This window comes from Polyodon spathula, chromosome 34 (genome assembly GCF_017654505.1).
Source record: "Polyodon spathula isolate WHYD16114869_AA chromosome 34, ASM1765450v1, whole genome shotgun sequence".
In the NCBI taxonomy this organism is placed as follows: domain Eukaryota; kingdom Metazoa; phylum Chordata; class Actinopteri; order Acipenseriformes; family Polyodontidae; genus Polyodon; species Polyodon spathula.
This window is the reverse complement of record NC_054567.1, coordinates 3,644,915-3,664,196: the sequence shown is the minus strand read 5'-3', so window position 1 is coordinate 3,664,196 and position 19,282 is coordinate 3,644,915. Positions and strand designations below refer to the sequence as shown.

At 40.3% G+C, this 19,282-nt stretch overlaps 1 protein-coding gene across 1 annotated transcript; it reads left to right on the top strand.

Moving 5' to 3' along the window:
* The first annotated feature begins 2,243 nt into the window (after nt 1–2,243).
* LOC121303606 (myosin light chain 4-like) lies at nt 2,244–3,763 on the top strand. The gene has a single exon (XM_041234388.1). It carries the CDS (start codon nt 2,309–2,311, stop codon nt 2,897–2,899), a length of 591 nt encoding a protein of 196 aa, XP_041090322.1. The 5' UTR covers nt 2,244–2,308; the 3' UTR covers nt 2,900–3,763.
* The last annotated feature ends 15,519 nt before the right edge of the window (nt 3,764–19,282 follow it).

Here is a 19,282-nt window from a genome sequence, read left to right as displayed (position 1 = left end):
TGGAAATCCTGTGGAATTCAGTGTCAGATAAATATATAAAGGGATCCCTGTACAAAAAGAAAGACACATTTTTATGACACATGTCTTTTTGTACACATTTCAAACTGGCAGATCATACTTACATTTAAGATGCTGACACTGCTGCATAGGCACAGACATGTTTAACTGTGTGATCATGGACCGATAGTTGTTTATAGTGAAAGTATATTAACTGAAATTGTACTGCGTTAAACAGTATCAAAGGTACATGATTAAAAAGTGTATTTTTAATGTAGGGCAGATTTGTTATTCTCACAAATTTGACTGCCAGAACATGATGACATAAGAAATGTATGAAATAAAGTTTTCAGATGTACATTTCAGGGGAAAAATGCAGTTGTCGCTGCAAAAGATTTTAAGCAGTAAATGCTTCGGACGATCAAGCATACTAAGTTACTGTTATCCTTCACAATATTAAATTAATCCACTTGAACAGGATCATCACAGCTCTGATATGGTATGCTGCGAGTACTATCTTGTACAGTCTGATTTAGCAAATGATCCACCTGTGATGATTAATTTCTGGTGCGCTGCAATCCAGATTAGCAGGTGTACTAACTTTAATCCACTCAAGTGGACTAAACCTGCTTAATCCACCAGTTATAAAGTTTCACTAATTGACTTTACAACATTCGGTCCCACAAAATTTATAGTCTAAACAATGATTGGTATCCTTTTTCCAAGTGTGTTTCATTTATTTGTACCCATTAAAGTGTCAAAGGTGTACAAAAAGGACATCATTGTCATATCATACATAAATGATTGTACACATAGATGTAAGACATTTCTTATAATTTTCCTGTAAGTCAACAGTATAATATGTTAAATTACCTTACATGGTTACTATTCAACCTGTAAAGATTTATTGCACCCAATGCCGTCTGATTGTAAAGATATTTTCGCACCGATAAGTTCTATTATAGTATTATTATTATTATTATTATTATTATTATTATTATTATTATTATTATTATTATTATTATTATTACAAAATGCACATCAACATCAAACTATTTCCAAACTGTAGTTCTAAAGCTCAATGTCTGTTATTTCTACTATTAGCCTTCTTATTTATTAAATTACACATTTGCTAAATATTTTTTTTTTTGGATCAAATTTTTTGTGAAGGAAGAACTAATTGCTAAAGTTATAGCCACTGTTTTAAGTATTTATTTTGAGTATCGGAAATTGTTTAATAAAAGAATAGAGGCAATTTCAGCAATTACGAAGAGAGAAAACTATTGAATTTGCATTTATTGTTTCTGAACTGTGCATATTAAATGTAGAGGATGTGTTTTAATTGTTTTGCTTGCTTAGCACCATAGCTATCTGCCTGTTTACAAGAACATTTGAGTCAACATTGTATACAGTATTGTGGCAAAGCGTAAGCCTTGCACAATGGAATATGTAGTTTATTGTATGTCTTTTTGTTAATTGTTAATATTGATTTAATTGTTTAGCTGCTGTGGCGCTCCGCTGGGGACGATTACCCGTCTGCGTGGAGCAGCAGCTGAAAGCAATCAGCTGTTCCAGCAGGCAGGTGGGCGTGTCTCAGAGCGTCAGTATAAAAGCATGTTGATCGCTGTGATCGGGGCTGCTGCAAGGCCTGCTGTTTTCACGGCACCTTTTGAGTTATAGTTTGGGGTATTGTGTTTTATTTTGCACTTTTTGTACGGTTTTCTGTATCTGTCCTCTGTGCGTTACCATCGCTGGTAACGTCACATGACCGCCTTTATTTTACTTTCACTTTCTTTTTGTTGTTAATAAATCCTGCGCGCCTGTGCCGGCGTTTCAACACCAACCTCAGTCTCTCTGTATGCTTGAACAGCGGCTACCCACGCGTGTGACCCGAGGAAGACCCTGTCACAAGTATGAATTCAGAAATACTTTCAGAACTTTGCTGAAGCCTATACTATTTACATATGAACATGTAAACACTCAAGTATTGCTTCTGTTTGATAACCTTCTTTGTCTGTCCTTCTCTTATAGGCCATTGTGTAGTAGCAAATGATCTCATAAAGGCATTTTTCAATGGGCTGTCAACTCATTGAGGTGATAGGAGATGTTAACAATTCACAATTATCAAGTGGTGGTAAAGCTATTTAAAGTTTCTTCCTTTTATAGTAAGTAACATTGCTTGACACGCTGGTATGCACCCTCTGGTGTCAGGATGGAGTGGGTATAAAATGTGAGGAAAGGAGTTCAGTCCTTTGTGTCTTGCAGCTTTCTTTATCCCTTGTGGAAATTCGTTGGAAGAAATCTCAGAACCATGGCTCCCAAGAAGGTTGAACCTAAAAAGGTTGAACCCAAGAAGGAGGTGACCAAGCCTACTGCTGCTCCTGCTCCACAGCCAGAACCTGAAGCACCCAAGGAGCCTGAGTTCGACCCCAAGAGCATCACAATTGAATATGCTGCTGATCAGATAGAGGAGTTCAGGGAGGCCTTCAGCCTGTTTGACCAAACCCCCACTGGTGAGTTGAAAATTTACTACTCTCAGTGCGGTGACATCCTGCGTGCTCTGGGACAGAACCCAACCAATGCTGAGGTGTTGCAAGTGCTCGGCAAACCCAAACCAGAAGAGATGAACAGGAAAATGATGGATTTCGAGTCCTTCCTTCCCATGCTGCAACACATCTCCAGGTCCAAGCAGCAGGGCAGCTATGAGGACTTTGTTGAGGGTCTTCGTGTCTTTGACAAAGAAGGCAATGGCACCGTTATGGGTGCAGAGCTCCGCCACGTGCTGGCCACTCTCGGGGAGAGGATGACAGAAGAGGAGGTGGACCAGCTTATGGCTGGTCATGAGGATGCCAATGGCTGCATTAACTATGAATCCTTCATCAAACACATCTTGGCTGGTTGAAAGAACCTTTGCAAAGGCCTTTGACCACACAGAAAGAGTGCAATCTCAAAGATTTGAACAAAACCTGTTACTGTGACTGTGATAACTGCAAAAAATTGTATGGATAGATCACTCATATCACAATGTCTGTAAAATAAACATTGCATGAAATTAAATACAAAATCACCATGTTCTACTTTACAGTATTTTTATTTGATTGCAGTATTTCACCAATATAAAAGAATTGAGAAAAATGACTATGATAAGCTGGTATTTGCCATTGTTCATCTTATATTCTGTACAATGTGTACTATTTCAGATTAAAATATTTTGAGACCACTCTAGCTGTTTTGCCACAAACTGAAGAACTGGAATTCTAGGCTATGAATGTAAAACCTGTTCAAGTCTCTGCATGAAGATTGTTTTTCAATTAAATTACTTTGTTGAAGTTGTGTATTCCCATCATCAGAGACAAGTTTCCAATGCAGGATCCCGACTTACAAAAAAATTGTTTATGCTTTTAGTCAGCTTTCTGTATTCTGTCCTTTCATTTCAAACTGTTGTGGTTTTGAATTTGTAATATAACAAAAGGCATTTGGTATGTTTAGCATGTCCCTGGGTGGTCACTATTAGGACTATTTGTCTCCGGAACATCTTGAATTGACTGTTTTATAATTTGTTTTGTCCCTTGGTAGAATTACTGCATGTCTCTACGGCACAGACTTCCACCTATATGTAAACTGTGGGTACTGGTACATTCATGGTTAAAAACACACTTTAACTGTCCCTAAAATGTTAAGGGCTAATTTCTCAAAGCTGTTTATGCCAAATTGTAATTTTTCCCAGAAAAGAAAAATGCATCCAATAAAATTACCAAAACAAAAATAAATATTTCAGGACTTTAATTTAGTATTCTTCAGTTTGAGATTTTTCTTTTTTTTTTTTTCATATATGCTAATAACAATTTGGAAGACATGGTTTCTGCATTTAAAATGTGATAAAATTGAATGGAGTATGTTAACTATCTTGAGACAAAAATCTGATATTTTATTTAGTTTTCATTGAGCTGGGGCACATATTTTGTCCAGGCAAGTTTAGCAAAAGCCTGGTGCTGTATGTAAAGATCTCAAACATCTACTTACATTCTTTTTTTATTTGTTTTTGTTGCAGCTGACTCACCCATACACTACAAAATATATATTTTTAATAAATAAGATATGTATGACTCTTATATTTTCCCAGCATCATTCTTGAATTAAACAGAATATAAAAATAAAATATTATCAAGATATTTTATACATTTTTCATACCTCAAAATAGGCCCCTTTTGTACATGAAAAATATATGCGATTTTTGGTAAATATGTTTTATGTATTTAACATATATAAATCTGTATATATGTTAAATATACTGTTAATGGTTTTAAAATATAAAGTAAATATATTGAGAAATATAAAATACATAAGAAAAATACATAGTATACATTTTAAATATTTAATTTAATATTATATCCTGTATCATATTATAAATAAGATATATATTATATATATACATTATATATTATAATATAATATATAATAGTATCCTGTTCATAAGCCTTTTAAATGTGGCTGGTGCGCTATGCAGACCAAAAGGCAACACTGTAAATTGGAACAAACCCTGTGGAGTTACAAATGCTGTTTTTTCTTTTGACTCTGGTGACAACGACACCTGCCAATAGCCCTTGGTCAAGTCGAGTGTGGTGATATACTTTGCTTTTCCCAACCTTTCTAGCAATTCATCCACCCTCGGCATTGGGTATGCATCAAATTTTGATATTTCATTCACTTTTCTGAAATCCATACAAAACCTTATAGTTCCATCAGGTTTTGGCACCATCAATACCGGGCTGCACCAGTCACTATTTGATTCCTCAATTACTTGTAATTCCAACATCGTTTTTATTTCTTTAGCCAGATCACCCTGTTTAGATTCTGGATTTCGAAATGGTTTCATTCTGACTCGGGCTCCCACAGGGGTAATAATACTGTGGGATATAAGATTAGTTCTCCCTGGCAAGTCTGAGAACACGTCGTCATATCTATTAATTAGTTCTTTAATTTTGGTACTCTGTTCCGCAGTCAAGTGTTTACCAATTTTTATTTCAGTTGCACTTGTTGTGCCTGGCAAATCTTCGTACTGTACTGTGCCTACTAAAGGTTCCTTGTCTACCTACGGTTTCAGCAGATTGACATGGTAAATCTGGTATGGTTTCCTTTTCCCTGTCTGGCACACCTTATAATTTACATTACTTAACTTCTGCACTATTTGGAAAGGTCCCTGCCATTTAGCCAAAAACTTGTGTGCATGTGAAGGCAGCAAAACTAACACTTTGTCTCCAATTTTAAACTCTCTTAAACAAGCACGGGCGTTATATGACGTCTTTTGTAGTTCTTGTGCTCTGACCAGATTTTCATTCACCAGCCTGCTGACCTTTTCCATTCTATCTCTCATTTTTAATACATACTCAACCAGATTGTCACCTCTAGGTGGTGTCCCCTCCCATACTTCTTTGACAACATCTAAGATTCCCCTTGGCTGTCTCCCATACAATAATTCAAACGGCGAAAACACAGTCGACGCTTGAGGAACCTCTCTGATAGCGAACATAAGATAAGGAAGAAAACTACCCCAGTCTTTGCCATCTATGTGCATTACCTTTTTTATCATTTGTTTTAATGTTTTATTAAACCGTTCCACCAAACCATCCATTTGTGGGTGGTGAACAGAGGTAGTAATTTTTTTTACTTTGCACAACTTACACATTTCTTTCATAACTGTGGACATAAAGGGGGTCCCTTGGTCGGTAAGGATCTCTTTAGGGAAACCGACCCTAGAAAAGACCTGTATCAGCGCTTGTGCTATGTTCATTGAATTAGTATTCCTTAACGGTATAGCCTCGGGGTATCTAGTGGCATAATCCACAATGACCAGAATGTACTGGAACCCTGTTTTAGACTTTTCCAGGGGCCCAATTAAGTCCATTCCCACTCTCTCAAATGGCTCGTCTATGACAGGTAACGGGACTAGCGGGGCTCGAGTAGGTTTCCTGCCAGCGACTAGTTGACATTCTGGGCAAGCTATACAAAACCGCTCTACATCTTTATAGACTCCCAGCCAATGAAACCGCGTCATTACCCGGTCTCTGGTTTTCTGTGTGCCTAAATGCCCTCCTAACAGATGGCTGTGTGCCAGCTGTAGTATTAAACTTTTAAACTTACTCGGCACCAGTAACTGTTCTAACCACTCCCCACATTCAGTTCTAGTGACCCGATACAAGAGATCATTTTTAACAATGAAATGTGGTACATTGTGATGACTCAGATTCCCTGTTAGGCTGCCCTGCACGCTTTTGGGGATCTGTGCTTTTGCTTGTATACTTTCCCCCAGGGAGCCTTTGCGGCTTAGCTTGGGTCCTATACTTTTGACTTTGTGTCTTCCTGGTTTTTTCCGGTTCAGCTAGTACCTCTTCGTCAAATGGAAACAACTCAGACAATTCTTGGTCCTGGCCACTAGATGGCCCTGACTCCTTACTGGCAACAAAAACCTCTCGGAACTGTACTAAGCGAGCACATTCGGTACAATCACGACCTACAATCATTGGATAAGGAAGCCTAGGTAACACCCCCACTTTTAACTTTACTTCCTGGGAACCTATTTTTAGATTTACGGTGGTGGCTGGGTAGGTTTTAATATCACCGTGAATGCACATTATTCGTACCTCTGCCTGGTCTATAGAAAAGTGTTCGCCCACCAGGTCAGAGGATATCAAGCTCTGCCCACAGCCTGAATCGAATAAAGCTACTGTGCTTTTATCCCCTATTTTAACAGCAACCACATACTCTGTTTTTGGTGAACTGCATGAAAATAAGTTATTTACCGTAGTAACCACATGACAGTCCATTGACTCTACCTTCTCCCTTTCGGGACAATTTCTGGCAATGTGCCCCCAACCATCACATTTAAAACATTGCACCCTGTTATATGGAAAACTCTGCATTTCAGCAAACAATTTATTCTCCCCTGCCCAAGGTCCCTTCACGGTTCTGGACCGCTCTTCAGCGCCCCTTTTTTCCCCACACATTCTTACCGGGATTCTCGGCCGTGCGTTATTTCGGGCTTGAGGGGCGCCAGTTGCTTTTGGCAAAACGGGATGTGGGCTGGGCAATTTCCAGGGCAGCGAGTTGACGCTCGACCAGAGCGATTAGTTCATCTGCAGTGTTCGGACTGCCCTGTGCCACCCATTTTCGTAAGCCCACTGGAAGGCTTCTTAGATAATGGTCCAGGACAAGCATTTCCACAACCCGCGCTGAGCCAATCTTCTCGGGTTGAAGACACCTATGGGCGAAGTGGATTAAGTCAAATAGCTGTGACCTTGGTGGTTTTCCATCTTCATATTTCCAAGAGTGAAAGTGTTGAGCACTCACCGCTGCTGTGACCCCGGCTCTTGCCAAAATCTCAGCTTTCAGAAGATTATAATTAGCTGCTTCTGTTAGCTCCAAATCAAAATAAGCTTTTTGAGCCTCTCCACTCAAAAACAGCGCAACAATGCCTGCCCACTGTTCAGGTGGCCAAGCCTCTCGCTCGGCGGTCCTTTCGAAAGCCAAAAGGTAAGCTTCCACGTCATCTGCTGTGTTCATTTTCTATAAAACATGACTATCTCGTATAGGATGTGGTCCCCCAGAAGCTGCTCCCACCCGGTCTCCAGAATTCATCTGGCTCCATAGTTCTCTCCATTCTTGACAATCCTGCGCTGCTTGTTCTGCCAGGACTTTGGTATGCTCCTGTAAAGCCGCTGTGGCATGCTGCTGAGCTGCTGTTGCTTGTAGAACTGTTTTAAGTAACTCTTCCATGTTGAGGGGTTCTCACTCAAAAAAATAACAGAGCCCCACTTCTGGTACCAAATGTGATGTATTCTGACCTTTTCAGCCAGAGTCTGTGTTGTTCTTTCAAACAGGTGTCTGTCTCTTTAATTACACACGATACAATGGAAGTGTTCTTTAAAGACCGTGGCGTACATTTATTAACAAACTGAAATTTCAAACAAACAAAAACACAAAACAAAACCTAGCCCTTCTTTAGGCACTAAGTAAACTGGTTAACAATAGTGCTATCTAATGCAGGGCAGGGTAAGCCTGTTCCCATCTTTAAATTAATTCCATTAATCACCTAATCCAAATAACCTTCCAGCACTTCTTTGTCAGAACCCGTACCTTTGTTTCTTTATCAGAAAACTCTTTCTTTTTTCGACACACTTTTCCACTCTTCAGTTTCTTTCCTCTCTCTCCACTTCAACCCTCCCCCTGAACACACAAACTGAAACCTTTTTAACCCCAACTTGATCACTCGCATCTGATCAGCATTTGCCCATTAACTATACAATTAAGCAATTGTTACATTAACTATACAATTAAGCAATGTGTGTTGCTATCCCCAGGGTCCTAAAGCCTCCAAATGAATGTTTGGGACATACACATCATCACAATATATATATATATATTGTAAACGACCCTCGCACTCACGGAGTTCGTTGCCCCTTTAAAAACAGACCCAATACACAGAAATTGAGTTTTTCTGCGCTTGCACGCACTTTTAATAAACACAAAACAAAATAAACAAAAACAAAATAAACACCTAGCTCTCTTTGGAGCTCTGACTAAACACAGAACCGTTAATGGAAAAACGCACTACACAAAAAATTGGATGATTAACGGTTTAATTGTGTTTTAATTTGGGTTTTAACACAACACAAGAAACGTATAAGTGACAAAAGACACCTCTCTCTTTGGAGTATCTGACTATTAACACATAGGGAATATAACCACCAGTTGCAGGGGATTACTAAAACATAAAACAATTACACATCGCCGGCGCTCGTCTGTACAGGCATTTTAGATAAATCTTATTATTATATATATATATAGATATGTATATATATCTATATATATATATTACACATAACGATGAATCTACTACCTCTTATGGTGATATAGTATAATTATAGCTCTATAAAGATATGAACAATAGCTGCTAAGTGTCAGGGTCACGTAAAGATCCTTGATATATACACGTAAGGCAGAATTAACAAAAATTTTACAATAAACTGCGACTGCGGCACGCAAAACCGCGTTTTGTTTTGCAGTGTGGATGTATTAAAACCCGTGCAGAAGGTGGCCATCTCCCGAATTAATTAAGTGATTAATTTATTGCTAATTGGGAGATGGTCACCTGTATAAATACCTGCAGCTCTCTCCATGTTAAGGGGGGTGTTCAGAAGTGGAGAACAGGAGAGCGAGAGGGAGAGATATTTAAATAGAATAAGGATCTGTGAAGGCTACTGCCCAGCCTGACCTTAGGTCCCGCAAATATTTTTGCAGCTCTAAACAAACAAGTGTGGAATAAAAACAGGACAATCGGTGGTATAAAAACAAGTTGATACAAAACAAAAAAACAAGAAATTAATTTTGTCACGTTCGCGGTGACGTAGCATGGAGACAAACCAACTGCGAAAAATACCAGACCCAGGGGCGTTTACTACAAAGGATGGGTCTGTTATACTATAGACATTGTGTGTGTGTGTGTGTGTGAATATATATAATATATATATATATTATATATATATATATATATATATATATATAATATTATATAATTTATATATATTCATCAGTTTTTCCCGTTTAAAATCACCTTTATAGATTAATAAAGTAAGTAACACTTTTATCTGCAGTGACTCACCACTCGCTAACACATACACAGAGGCAGGCACGTCACCACTTCTGCAGACATACACACACATCTCAGGGTAATTTTCTCTGATTAACAACAAATCATGGCAATACTCCCAAATGAACAATAAACATGTAAAACAATAACTTGAACAATTATCACAAAAACAGTAATCAAATACTTACAATATTCAACAATTAAACACAGTTTCCACCCCCCCCCAGCATACTTTGCAAGCAACAAATTTACACGAGTCCGCTCAGGCAATATCTATATATGACAAATGCATATTTAATACTTTTTATAATAAATATATTGATTAATATTAAATTAAAAAAGGGAAATACATATTTCATATACATGTACTGTATGGTATATATTTAGTTAATGCGTTAGTTAATGGTTACCATCACTGTATATAAATAAATGTCCAAAGGGTCACACATCAATATTTACATATTCCATTTTTTCAGGAAACGTAGGATACAAAGTCCCTTTGAATGCCTTATGTGAGAATTTGTGTGTGTGGCGGTGTGTGTGTGTGTGTGTATATATATAAATTTAAACAGCATCCGTAAATAATGCTTTTATGTATGACGAATGTAAAGTGAAAATATAATATATTTTAAACGTATGGTGAGTTAGTTGCAAATATCTATAACAATATACTGTAAAATATATTTTTGTCAGTTAAATAAAATGAATTGGTAATATACAAAAAATACATTAAAATATCTGGTGCATTTAGAGTATATTTTAATTATAATTTAATCTGTGAGCCATATATTTATTTTATATGTTGAAAATATATGGTAAGGTTATAAATATATTATTCATATATTGAACATGTTTCTCATTCATAAAAAAATATACATTCAAATATATATTTTCTTTCTGTATGGGCAGGACACAAACAAAATACATTTGGTGGTCTCAACAGCCTGCCAGTGGGCTTCAGAGCACATCATAAAACCACCTCACAATTTGTCTCAATTGACCCAAGACTGGCAGGTAGGGGGTATTCAGGTCATTTGGGATGTGCTGGCAGAGCTGTTCAGAGATCACAACAACTGGCTCAGCTATTTAGTAGAAAATGATTTAATGAACACATTTGTAAATACAATGGAAAATGGAAAGGATGGAAATTACATAGCATATCGAGTCAATGTTTGGTGTCTTTCCTGTTGGCTTTATTGGGATGATCGTCCAGCAGCAATTTTAGTGCAAACAGAGACCCCCTCTTGTAGCCTAGGGGCAGCTGTAAGGGTGGAAAAGGGGGAGGTGGAGGGGTGTTGAGGCATGCACAAGCAATGTTGGCTGACAGAAATACTGGGAAATTACACCACAGGGGAGTGACATAGCTCTGAGAAAGTTGTCTAATGCTGGGACTGTTTCTCCATTGCATTACATACTCCATTTAAGGGCAGTGTATCTATGCCAGTTGATCCATTTTTAATACACAAATGAGTACCATGTATTGTTTAACTCTCAGTTTTCAGAAAGGGACAGAATCTATTTCTATTGCAAGTTGTATTTATTTATTTTTTTCTTGGAGGATACAAAATCTGTTATAAAACACATAAACAGGTAGCAATAAAGAAAAAAAAAAGAAAACTGGTTGACACGCACAATAAACTTGGATTGGACCAATGGGCTTTAGAAAGGGAATATTTCCACTGAGTTAAATGAACTGAAAAAAGGTTGGTCGATATCCTCTTAACCCATTATCAGCCGTGTCACCACAGCTCTTTATCTCTTAGCCATTGCACGGTACTGTATGTTTTACAATTTTATCCTACAGCCAAGGAGACAGCAATATAGAAACACAACAATATAAGTATGTTGAGTCATTCCTTCTACAATCAAAAAAGATGCATTAAAGGATTTAACGTGCATGCCTACATATTTCTTTTCTTCCTTTCCTTTCACAAATGCATACAGACCTTCAAGTTCCTCAACCCTGCATAAATGAAACTTTTTACATATTCTGTACACACACCTTAGTATTGTGCTCAGTGGAATTATTTTATTTATATATATATATATATATATATATATATATATATATATATATATATAGTATTAATATATATATATATATATAGGACCTACTTAAAAAATGAATCCTGGTATGGAGTGGTACGAATTAAAACAAGCACTGAAAAGTGGAAAATGATGATAGAAAAAATTAAACAAACATTTTAAAAGAGCAATAAAATTAAAATAGAAGAAGAAAAACACTTTCTGACATAAACCTCACAATCAGTAGTGTAGTTGAACCGGAACGCACTGGAGCACCGTTCTGGTACTTTTTTCTATAGGCAGTACCTTGACTTAAAAATTAACTTAAGAGTCTTTACCGATTTGTTATGAAAATGCTTCTATAGTGCCTGACCAGGGTCTAATTTCAGTGCCTGGGAACCAATGAAGCGATCTATTTTCCATCAGGAAATCAAATTAGTCTTTGCATTGAATAGGAAGAAAGAAATCAGTGTCCGATTCCCTACATACCAGTTTTGATGGTACATTCTGAATCGAAGCCTTTGATAACCGCCGCATATTTTAAATGTCTGAAGAGTCAAGAGTCACATACACATCTCTCACACAGTTATCTGATTTCAGTCAGTTATCCTTGTGATATTAGGGACTTCTACTACAAACTACAGTACTACTTTAAGAGGCTAATAGGATGCAAAAGTGCATCATATGACTGTGGCCATAAACACGGGTTTAAAGCTGTATATATCGGTCAGTGCAGAGACCCAGGTTTGGAATGGGGTGCCATCCCTAAATGTAAAGATCAAGTCCCGGTCCCGGACTAAATGCCTTTGTCCTGGATTCCTAGACACAGTGCAATCTTACAGTTTAGCGCCACAGTCAGTCAAACCATAGCATATCTCTTTGGAGCAAAGCCCTGCCCCTAGTGCAGCAATTTGCAATGTCTTACATATCTCTAGAATGACTGACACACTGGATAGCCAATATAAGACAACAAATTATATAATCTCACTATCATGTCACTTTTTACACTAACATCACATGTTCCCCAATAGCCTGCCACTGATCTGCTTTGGCAACAGCAAACAAAATACAATTCGTAGAATATTCTAATTTGAGTGTTTATGTGAAATGGCTGACTAAAAGTTGAAGTGACACTGATTGTGATATGTCTGTAAAGGAAGGGATACCCTGCAAGGAGTAGTCCACCAAAGAAAGAAAGGAAGGACCTGTGCAAATTCAGAGAGGAATGGGTTATAATGTCATACACGTTGATTAGGAAAAGTGCAAATGATTCACAAGAGTCTTTTATACATCATGTAGAAAAGATTTTAGAGTTGAACACTGAAGTGAAAACATTGTTAAGAAGCATTCAAAGTTGATAAGTTGATATTTCATTTGGAAATACTGTTATGAAATATGGTGGTCACCCAAGTTTGGAATGAACGACAGACCTTGCTTTTAAGATATAATATATATTACAAAAGCAGAAATAAGTGCTACACATTTATTATAATAATAATAAAAAAAAACACTGCTAATTATTGTTAAAAATGATTTATTTCTGTGTCTGCTTTGCTTGTTTTTTTTCTCACAACTTACAGTACCAGAACCGTTGTTTTGTTATCTGATGAGATCAAATGCGATAGATCCAGGGGAAAAAGACATTTAGAATACAGTGCAAAATTATTGTCCAGAACTGTCAGCAGATATTCAAAAATCTTTAAAAAATACATTCAAAAAACAATTCTGATTGTACTGATACGGTTCTTAAATTGGTGACGAATAAAAAGAAACTGAGCTTTTGTGTGATTTTTTATGTTATTTAAATCAGAGCACTAGAAAAAAGACAGGGGGAGGATGTGATATACTATTCAGTGCACCGTGGTGATTGAAGACGGGGGAGGATGTGATATACTATACAGGGTATCGTGGTGATTGAAGACAGGGGGAGGATGTGATATACTATACAGGGTATCGTGGTGATTGAAGACAGGGGGGGGATGTGATATACTATACAGGGCATCGTGGTGATTGAAGACAGGGGGAGGATGTGATATACTATACAGGGCATCGTGGTGATTGAAGACGGGGGGAGGATGTGATATACTATACAGGGCATCGATGTGATTGAAGACAGGGGGAGGATGTGATATACTATACAGGGCATTGTGGGGATTGAAGACAGGGGGAGGATGTGATATACTATACAGGGTATCGTGGTGATTGAAGACGGGGGGAGGATGTGATATACTATACAGGGCATCGTGGTGATTGAAGACAGGGGGAGGATGTGATATACTATACAGGGCATCGTGGTGATTGAAGACAGGGGGAGGATGTGATATACTATACAGGGCATCGTGGTGATTGAAGACAGGGGGAGGATGTGATATACTATACAGGGCATCGTGGTGATTGAAGACAGGGGGAGGATGTGATATACTATACAGGGCATAGTGGTGATTGAAGACAGGGGGAGGATGTGATATACTATACAGGGCATCGTGGTGATTGAAGATGGGGAGGATGTGATATACTATACAGGACATTGTGGTGATTGAAAACAGGGGGAGGATGTGATATACTATACAGGGCATCGTGGTGATTGAAGACAGGGGGAGGATGTGATATACTATACAGGGTATCGTGGTGATTGAAGACAGGGGGAGGATGTGATATACTATACAGGACATCGTGGGGATTGAAGACAGGGGGAGGATGTGATATACTATACAGGGCATCGTGGTGATTGAAGACAGGGGGAGGATGTGATATACTATACAGGGCATCGTGGTGATTGAAGACAGGGGGAGGATGTGATATACTATACAGGGCATCGTGGTGATTGAAGACAGGGGGAGGATGTGATATACTATACAGGGCATCGTGGTGATTGAAGACAGGGGGAGGATGTGATATACTATACAGGGCATCGTGGTGATTGAAGACAGGGGGAGGATGTGATATACTATACAGGGCATCGTGGTGATTGAAGACAGGGGGAGGATGTGATATACTATACAGGGCATCGTGGTGATTGAAGACAGGGGGAGGATGTGATATACTATACAGGGCATCGTGGTGATTGAAGACAGGGGGAGGATGTGATATACTATACAGGGCATCGTGGTGATTGAAGACAGGGGGAGGATGTGATATACTATACAGGGCATTGTGGTGATTGAAGACAGGGGGAGGATGTGATATACTATACAGGGCATCGTGGTGATTGAAGAGGGGGAGGATGTGATATACTATACAGGGCATCGTGGGGATTGAAGACAGGGGGAGGATGTGATATACTATACAGGGCATCGTGGTGATTGAAGACAGGGGGAGGATGTGATATACTATACAGGGCATCGTGGTGATTGAAGACAGGGGGAGGATGTGATATACTATACAGGGCATCGTGGTGATTGAAGACAGGGGGAGGATGTGATATACTATACAGGGCATCGTGGTGATTGAAGACAGGGGGAGGATGTGATATACTATACAGGGCATCGTGGTGATTGGTGATTGAAGATCGTGGTGATTGAAGACAGGGGAGGATGTGATATACTATACAGGGCATCGTGGTGATTGAAGACAGGGAGAGGATGTGATATACTATACAGGGCATCGTGGTGATTGAAGACAGGGGGAGGATGTGATATACTATACAGGGCATCGTGATGATTGAAGACAGGGAGAGGATGTGATATACAATACAGGGCATCGTGATGATTGAAGACAGGGAGAGGATGTGATATACTATACAGGGCATCGTGGTGATTGAAGACAGGGGGAGGATGTGATATACTATACAGGGCATCGTGGTGATTGAAGACAGGGGGAGGATGTGATATACTATACAGGGCATCGTGGTGATTGAAGACAGGGGGAGGATGTGATATACTATACAGGGCATCGTGGTGATTGAAGACAGGGGGAGGATGTGATATACTATACAGGGCATCGTGGTGATTGAAGACAGGGGGAGGATGTGATATACTATACAGGGCATCGTGGTGATTGAAGACAGGGGGAGGATGTGATATACTATACAGGGCATCGTGGTGATTGAAGACAGGGGGAGGATGTGATATACTATACAGGGCACTGTGGGGATTGAAGACAGGGGGAGGATGTGATATACTATACAGGGCATCGTGGTGATTGAAGATGGGGAGGATGTGATATACTATACAGGGCATCGTGGGGATTGAAGACAGGGGGAGGATGTGATATACTATACAGGGCATCGTGGTGATTGAAGACAGGGGGAGGATGTGATATACTATACAGGGCATCGTGGTGATTGAAGACAGGGGGAGGATGTGATATACTATACAGGGCATCGTGGTGATTGAAGACAGGGGGAGGATGTGATATACTATACAGGGCATCGTGGTGATTGAAGACAGGGGGAGGATGTGATATACTATACAGGGCATCGTGGTGATTGAAGACAGGGGGAGGATGTGATATACTATACAGGGCATCGTGGTGATTGAAGACAGGGGGAGGATGTGATATACTATACAGGGTATCGTGGTGATTGAAGACAGGGGGAGGATGTGATATACTATACAGGGCATTGTGGGGATTGAAGACAGGGGGAGGATGTGATATACTATACAGGGCATCGTGGTGATTGAAGACGGGGAGGATGTGATATACTATACAGGGCATCGTGGTGATTGAAGACAGGGGAGGATGTGATATACTATACAGGGCATCGTGATTGAAGACAGGGGGAGGATGTGATATACTATACAGGACATCGTGGGGATTGAAGACAGGGGGAGGATGTGATATACTATACAGGGCATCGTGGTGATTGAAGACAGGGGGAGGATGTGATATACTATACAGGGCATTGTGGTGATTGAAGACAGGGGGAGGATGTGATATACTATACAGGGCATCGTGGTGATTGAAGACAGGGGGAGGATGTGATATACTATACAGGGCATCGTGGTGATTGAAGACAGGGGGAGGATGTGATATACTATACAGGGCATCGTGGTGATTGAAGACAGGGGGAGGATGTGATATACTATACAGGGCATCGTGGTGATTGAAGACAGGGGGAGGATGTGATATACTATACAGGGCATCGTGGTGATTGAAGACAGGGGGAGGATGTGATATACTATACAGGGCATCGTGGTGATTGAAGACAGGGGGAGGATGTGATATACTATACAGGGCATCGATGGTGATTGAAGACAGGGGGAGGATGTGATATACTATACAGGGCATCGTGGTGATTGAAGACAGGGGGGGGTGTGATATACTATACAGGGCATCGTGGTGATTGAAGACAGGGGGAGGATGTGATATACTATACAGGGCATCGTGGTGATTGAAGACAGGGGGAGGATGTGATATACTATACAGGGTATCGTGGTGATTGAAGATGGGGAGGATGTGATATACTATACAGGGCATCGTGGGGATTGAAGACAGGGGGAGGATGTGATATACTATACAGGGCATCGTGGTGATTGAAGACAGGGGGAGGATGTGATATACTATACAGGGCATCGTGGTGATTGAAGACAGGGGGAGGATGTGATATACTATACAGGGCATCGTGGTGATTGAAGACAGGGGGAGGATGTGATATACTATACAGGGCATCGTGGGGATTGAAGACAGGGGGAGGATGTGATATACTATACAGGGCATCGTGGTGATTGAAGACAGGGGGAGGATGTGATATACTATACAGGGCATTGTGGTGATTGAAGACAGGGGGAGGATGTGATATACTATACAGGGCATCGTGGTGATTGAAGACAGGGGGAGGATGTGATATACTATACAGGGCATCGTGGTGATTGAAGACAGGGGGAGGATGTGATATACTATACAGGGCATCGTGGTGATTGAAGACAGGGGGAGGATGTGATATACTATACAGGGCATCGTGGTGATTGAAGACAGGGGGAGGATGTGATATACTATACAGGGCATCGTGGTGATTGAAGACAGGGGGAGGATGTGATATACTATACAGGGCATCGTGGTGATTGAAGACAGGGGGAGGATGTGATATACTATACAGGGCATCGTGGTGATTGAAGACAGGGGGAGGATGTGATATACTATACAGGGCATCGTGGTGATTGAAGACAGGGGGAGGATGTGATATACTATACAGGGCATCGTGGTGATTGAAGACAGGGGGAGGATGTGATATACTATACAGGGCATCGTGGTGATTGAAGACAGGGGGAGGATGTGATATACTATACAGGGCATCGTGGTGATTGAAGACAGGGGGAGGATGTGATATACTATACAGGGCATCGTGGTGATTGAAGACAGGGGGAGGATGTGATATACTATACAGGGCATCGTGGTGATTGAAGACAGGGGGAGGATGTGATATACTATACAGGGCATCGTGGTGATTGAAGACAGGGGGAGGATGTGATATACTATACAGGGCATCGTGGTGATTGAAGACAGGGGGAGGATGTGATATACTATACAGGGCATCGTGGTGATTGAAGACAGGGGGAGGATGTGATATACTATACAGGGCATCGTGGTGATTGAAGACAGGGGGAGGATGTGATATACTATACAGGGCATCGTGGTGATTGAAGACAGGGGGAGGATGTGATATACTATACAGGGCATCGTGGTGATTGAAGACAGGGGGAGGATGTGATATACTATACAGGGCATCGTGGTGATTGAAGACAGGGGGAGGATGTGATATACTATACAGGGCATCGTGGTGATTGAAGACAGGGGGAGGATGTGATATACTATACAGGGCATCGTGGTGATTGAAGACAGGGGGAGGATGTGATATACTATACAGGGCATCGTGGTGATTGAAGACAGGGGGAGGATGTGATATACTATACAGGGCATCGTGGTGATTGAAGACAGGGGGAGGATGTGATATACTATAGAGGTCATCGTGGTGATTGAAGACAGGGGGAGGATGTGATATACTATACAGGGCATCGTGGTGATTGAAGACAGGGGGAGGATGTGATATACTATACAGGGCATCGTGGTGATTGAAGACAGGGGGAGGATGTGATATACTATACAGGGCATCGTGGTGATTGAAGAGGGGGAGGATGTGATATACTATACAGGACATCGTGGGGATTGAAGACAGGGGGAGGATGTGATATACTATACAGGGCATCGTGGTGATTGAAGACAGGGGGAGGATGTGATATACTATACAGGGCATCGTGGTGATTGAAGACAGGGGGAGGATGTGATATACTATACAGGGCATCGTGGTGATTGAAGACGGGGAGGATGTGATATACTATACAGGGCATCGTGGTGATTGAAGACAGGGAGGATGTGATATACTATACAGGGCATCGTGGTGATTGAAGACGGGGGGGGGATGTGATATACTATACAGGGCATCGTGGTGATTGAAGACAGGGGGAGGATGTGATATACTATACAGGGCATCGTGTGATTGAAGACAGGGGGAGGATGTGATTACTATACAGGGCATCGATGTGATTGAAGACAGGGGGAGGATGTGATATACTATACAGGACATCGTGGGGATTGAAGACAGGGGGAGGATGTGATATTCTATACAGAGCATCGTGGTGATTGAAGACAGGAGGGATGTGATATAGTATTCAGGGC

Bases quoted from the DNA above. Each gene is read 5' to 3' on its own strand.
- LOC121303606 (XM_041234388.1), top strand. From the start codon at position 2,309: ATGGCTCCCAAGAAGGTTGAACCTAAAAAGGTTGAACCCAAGAAGGAG.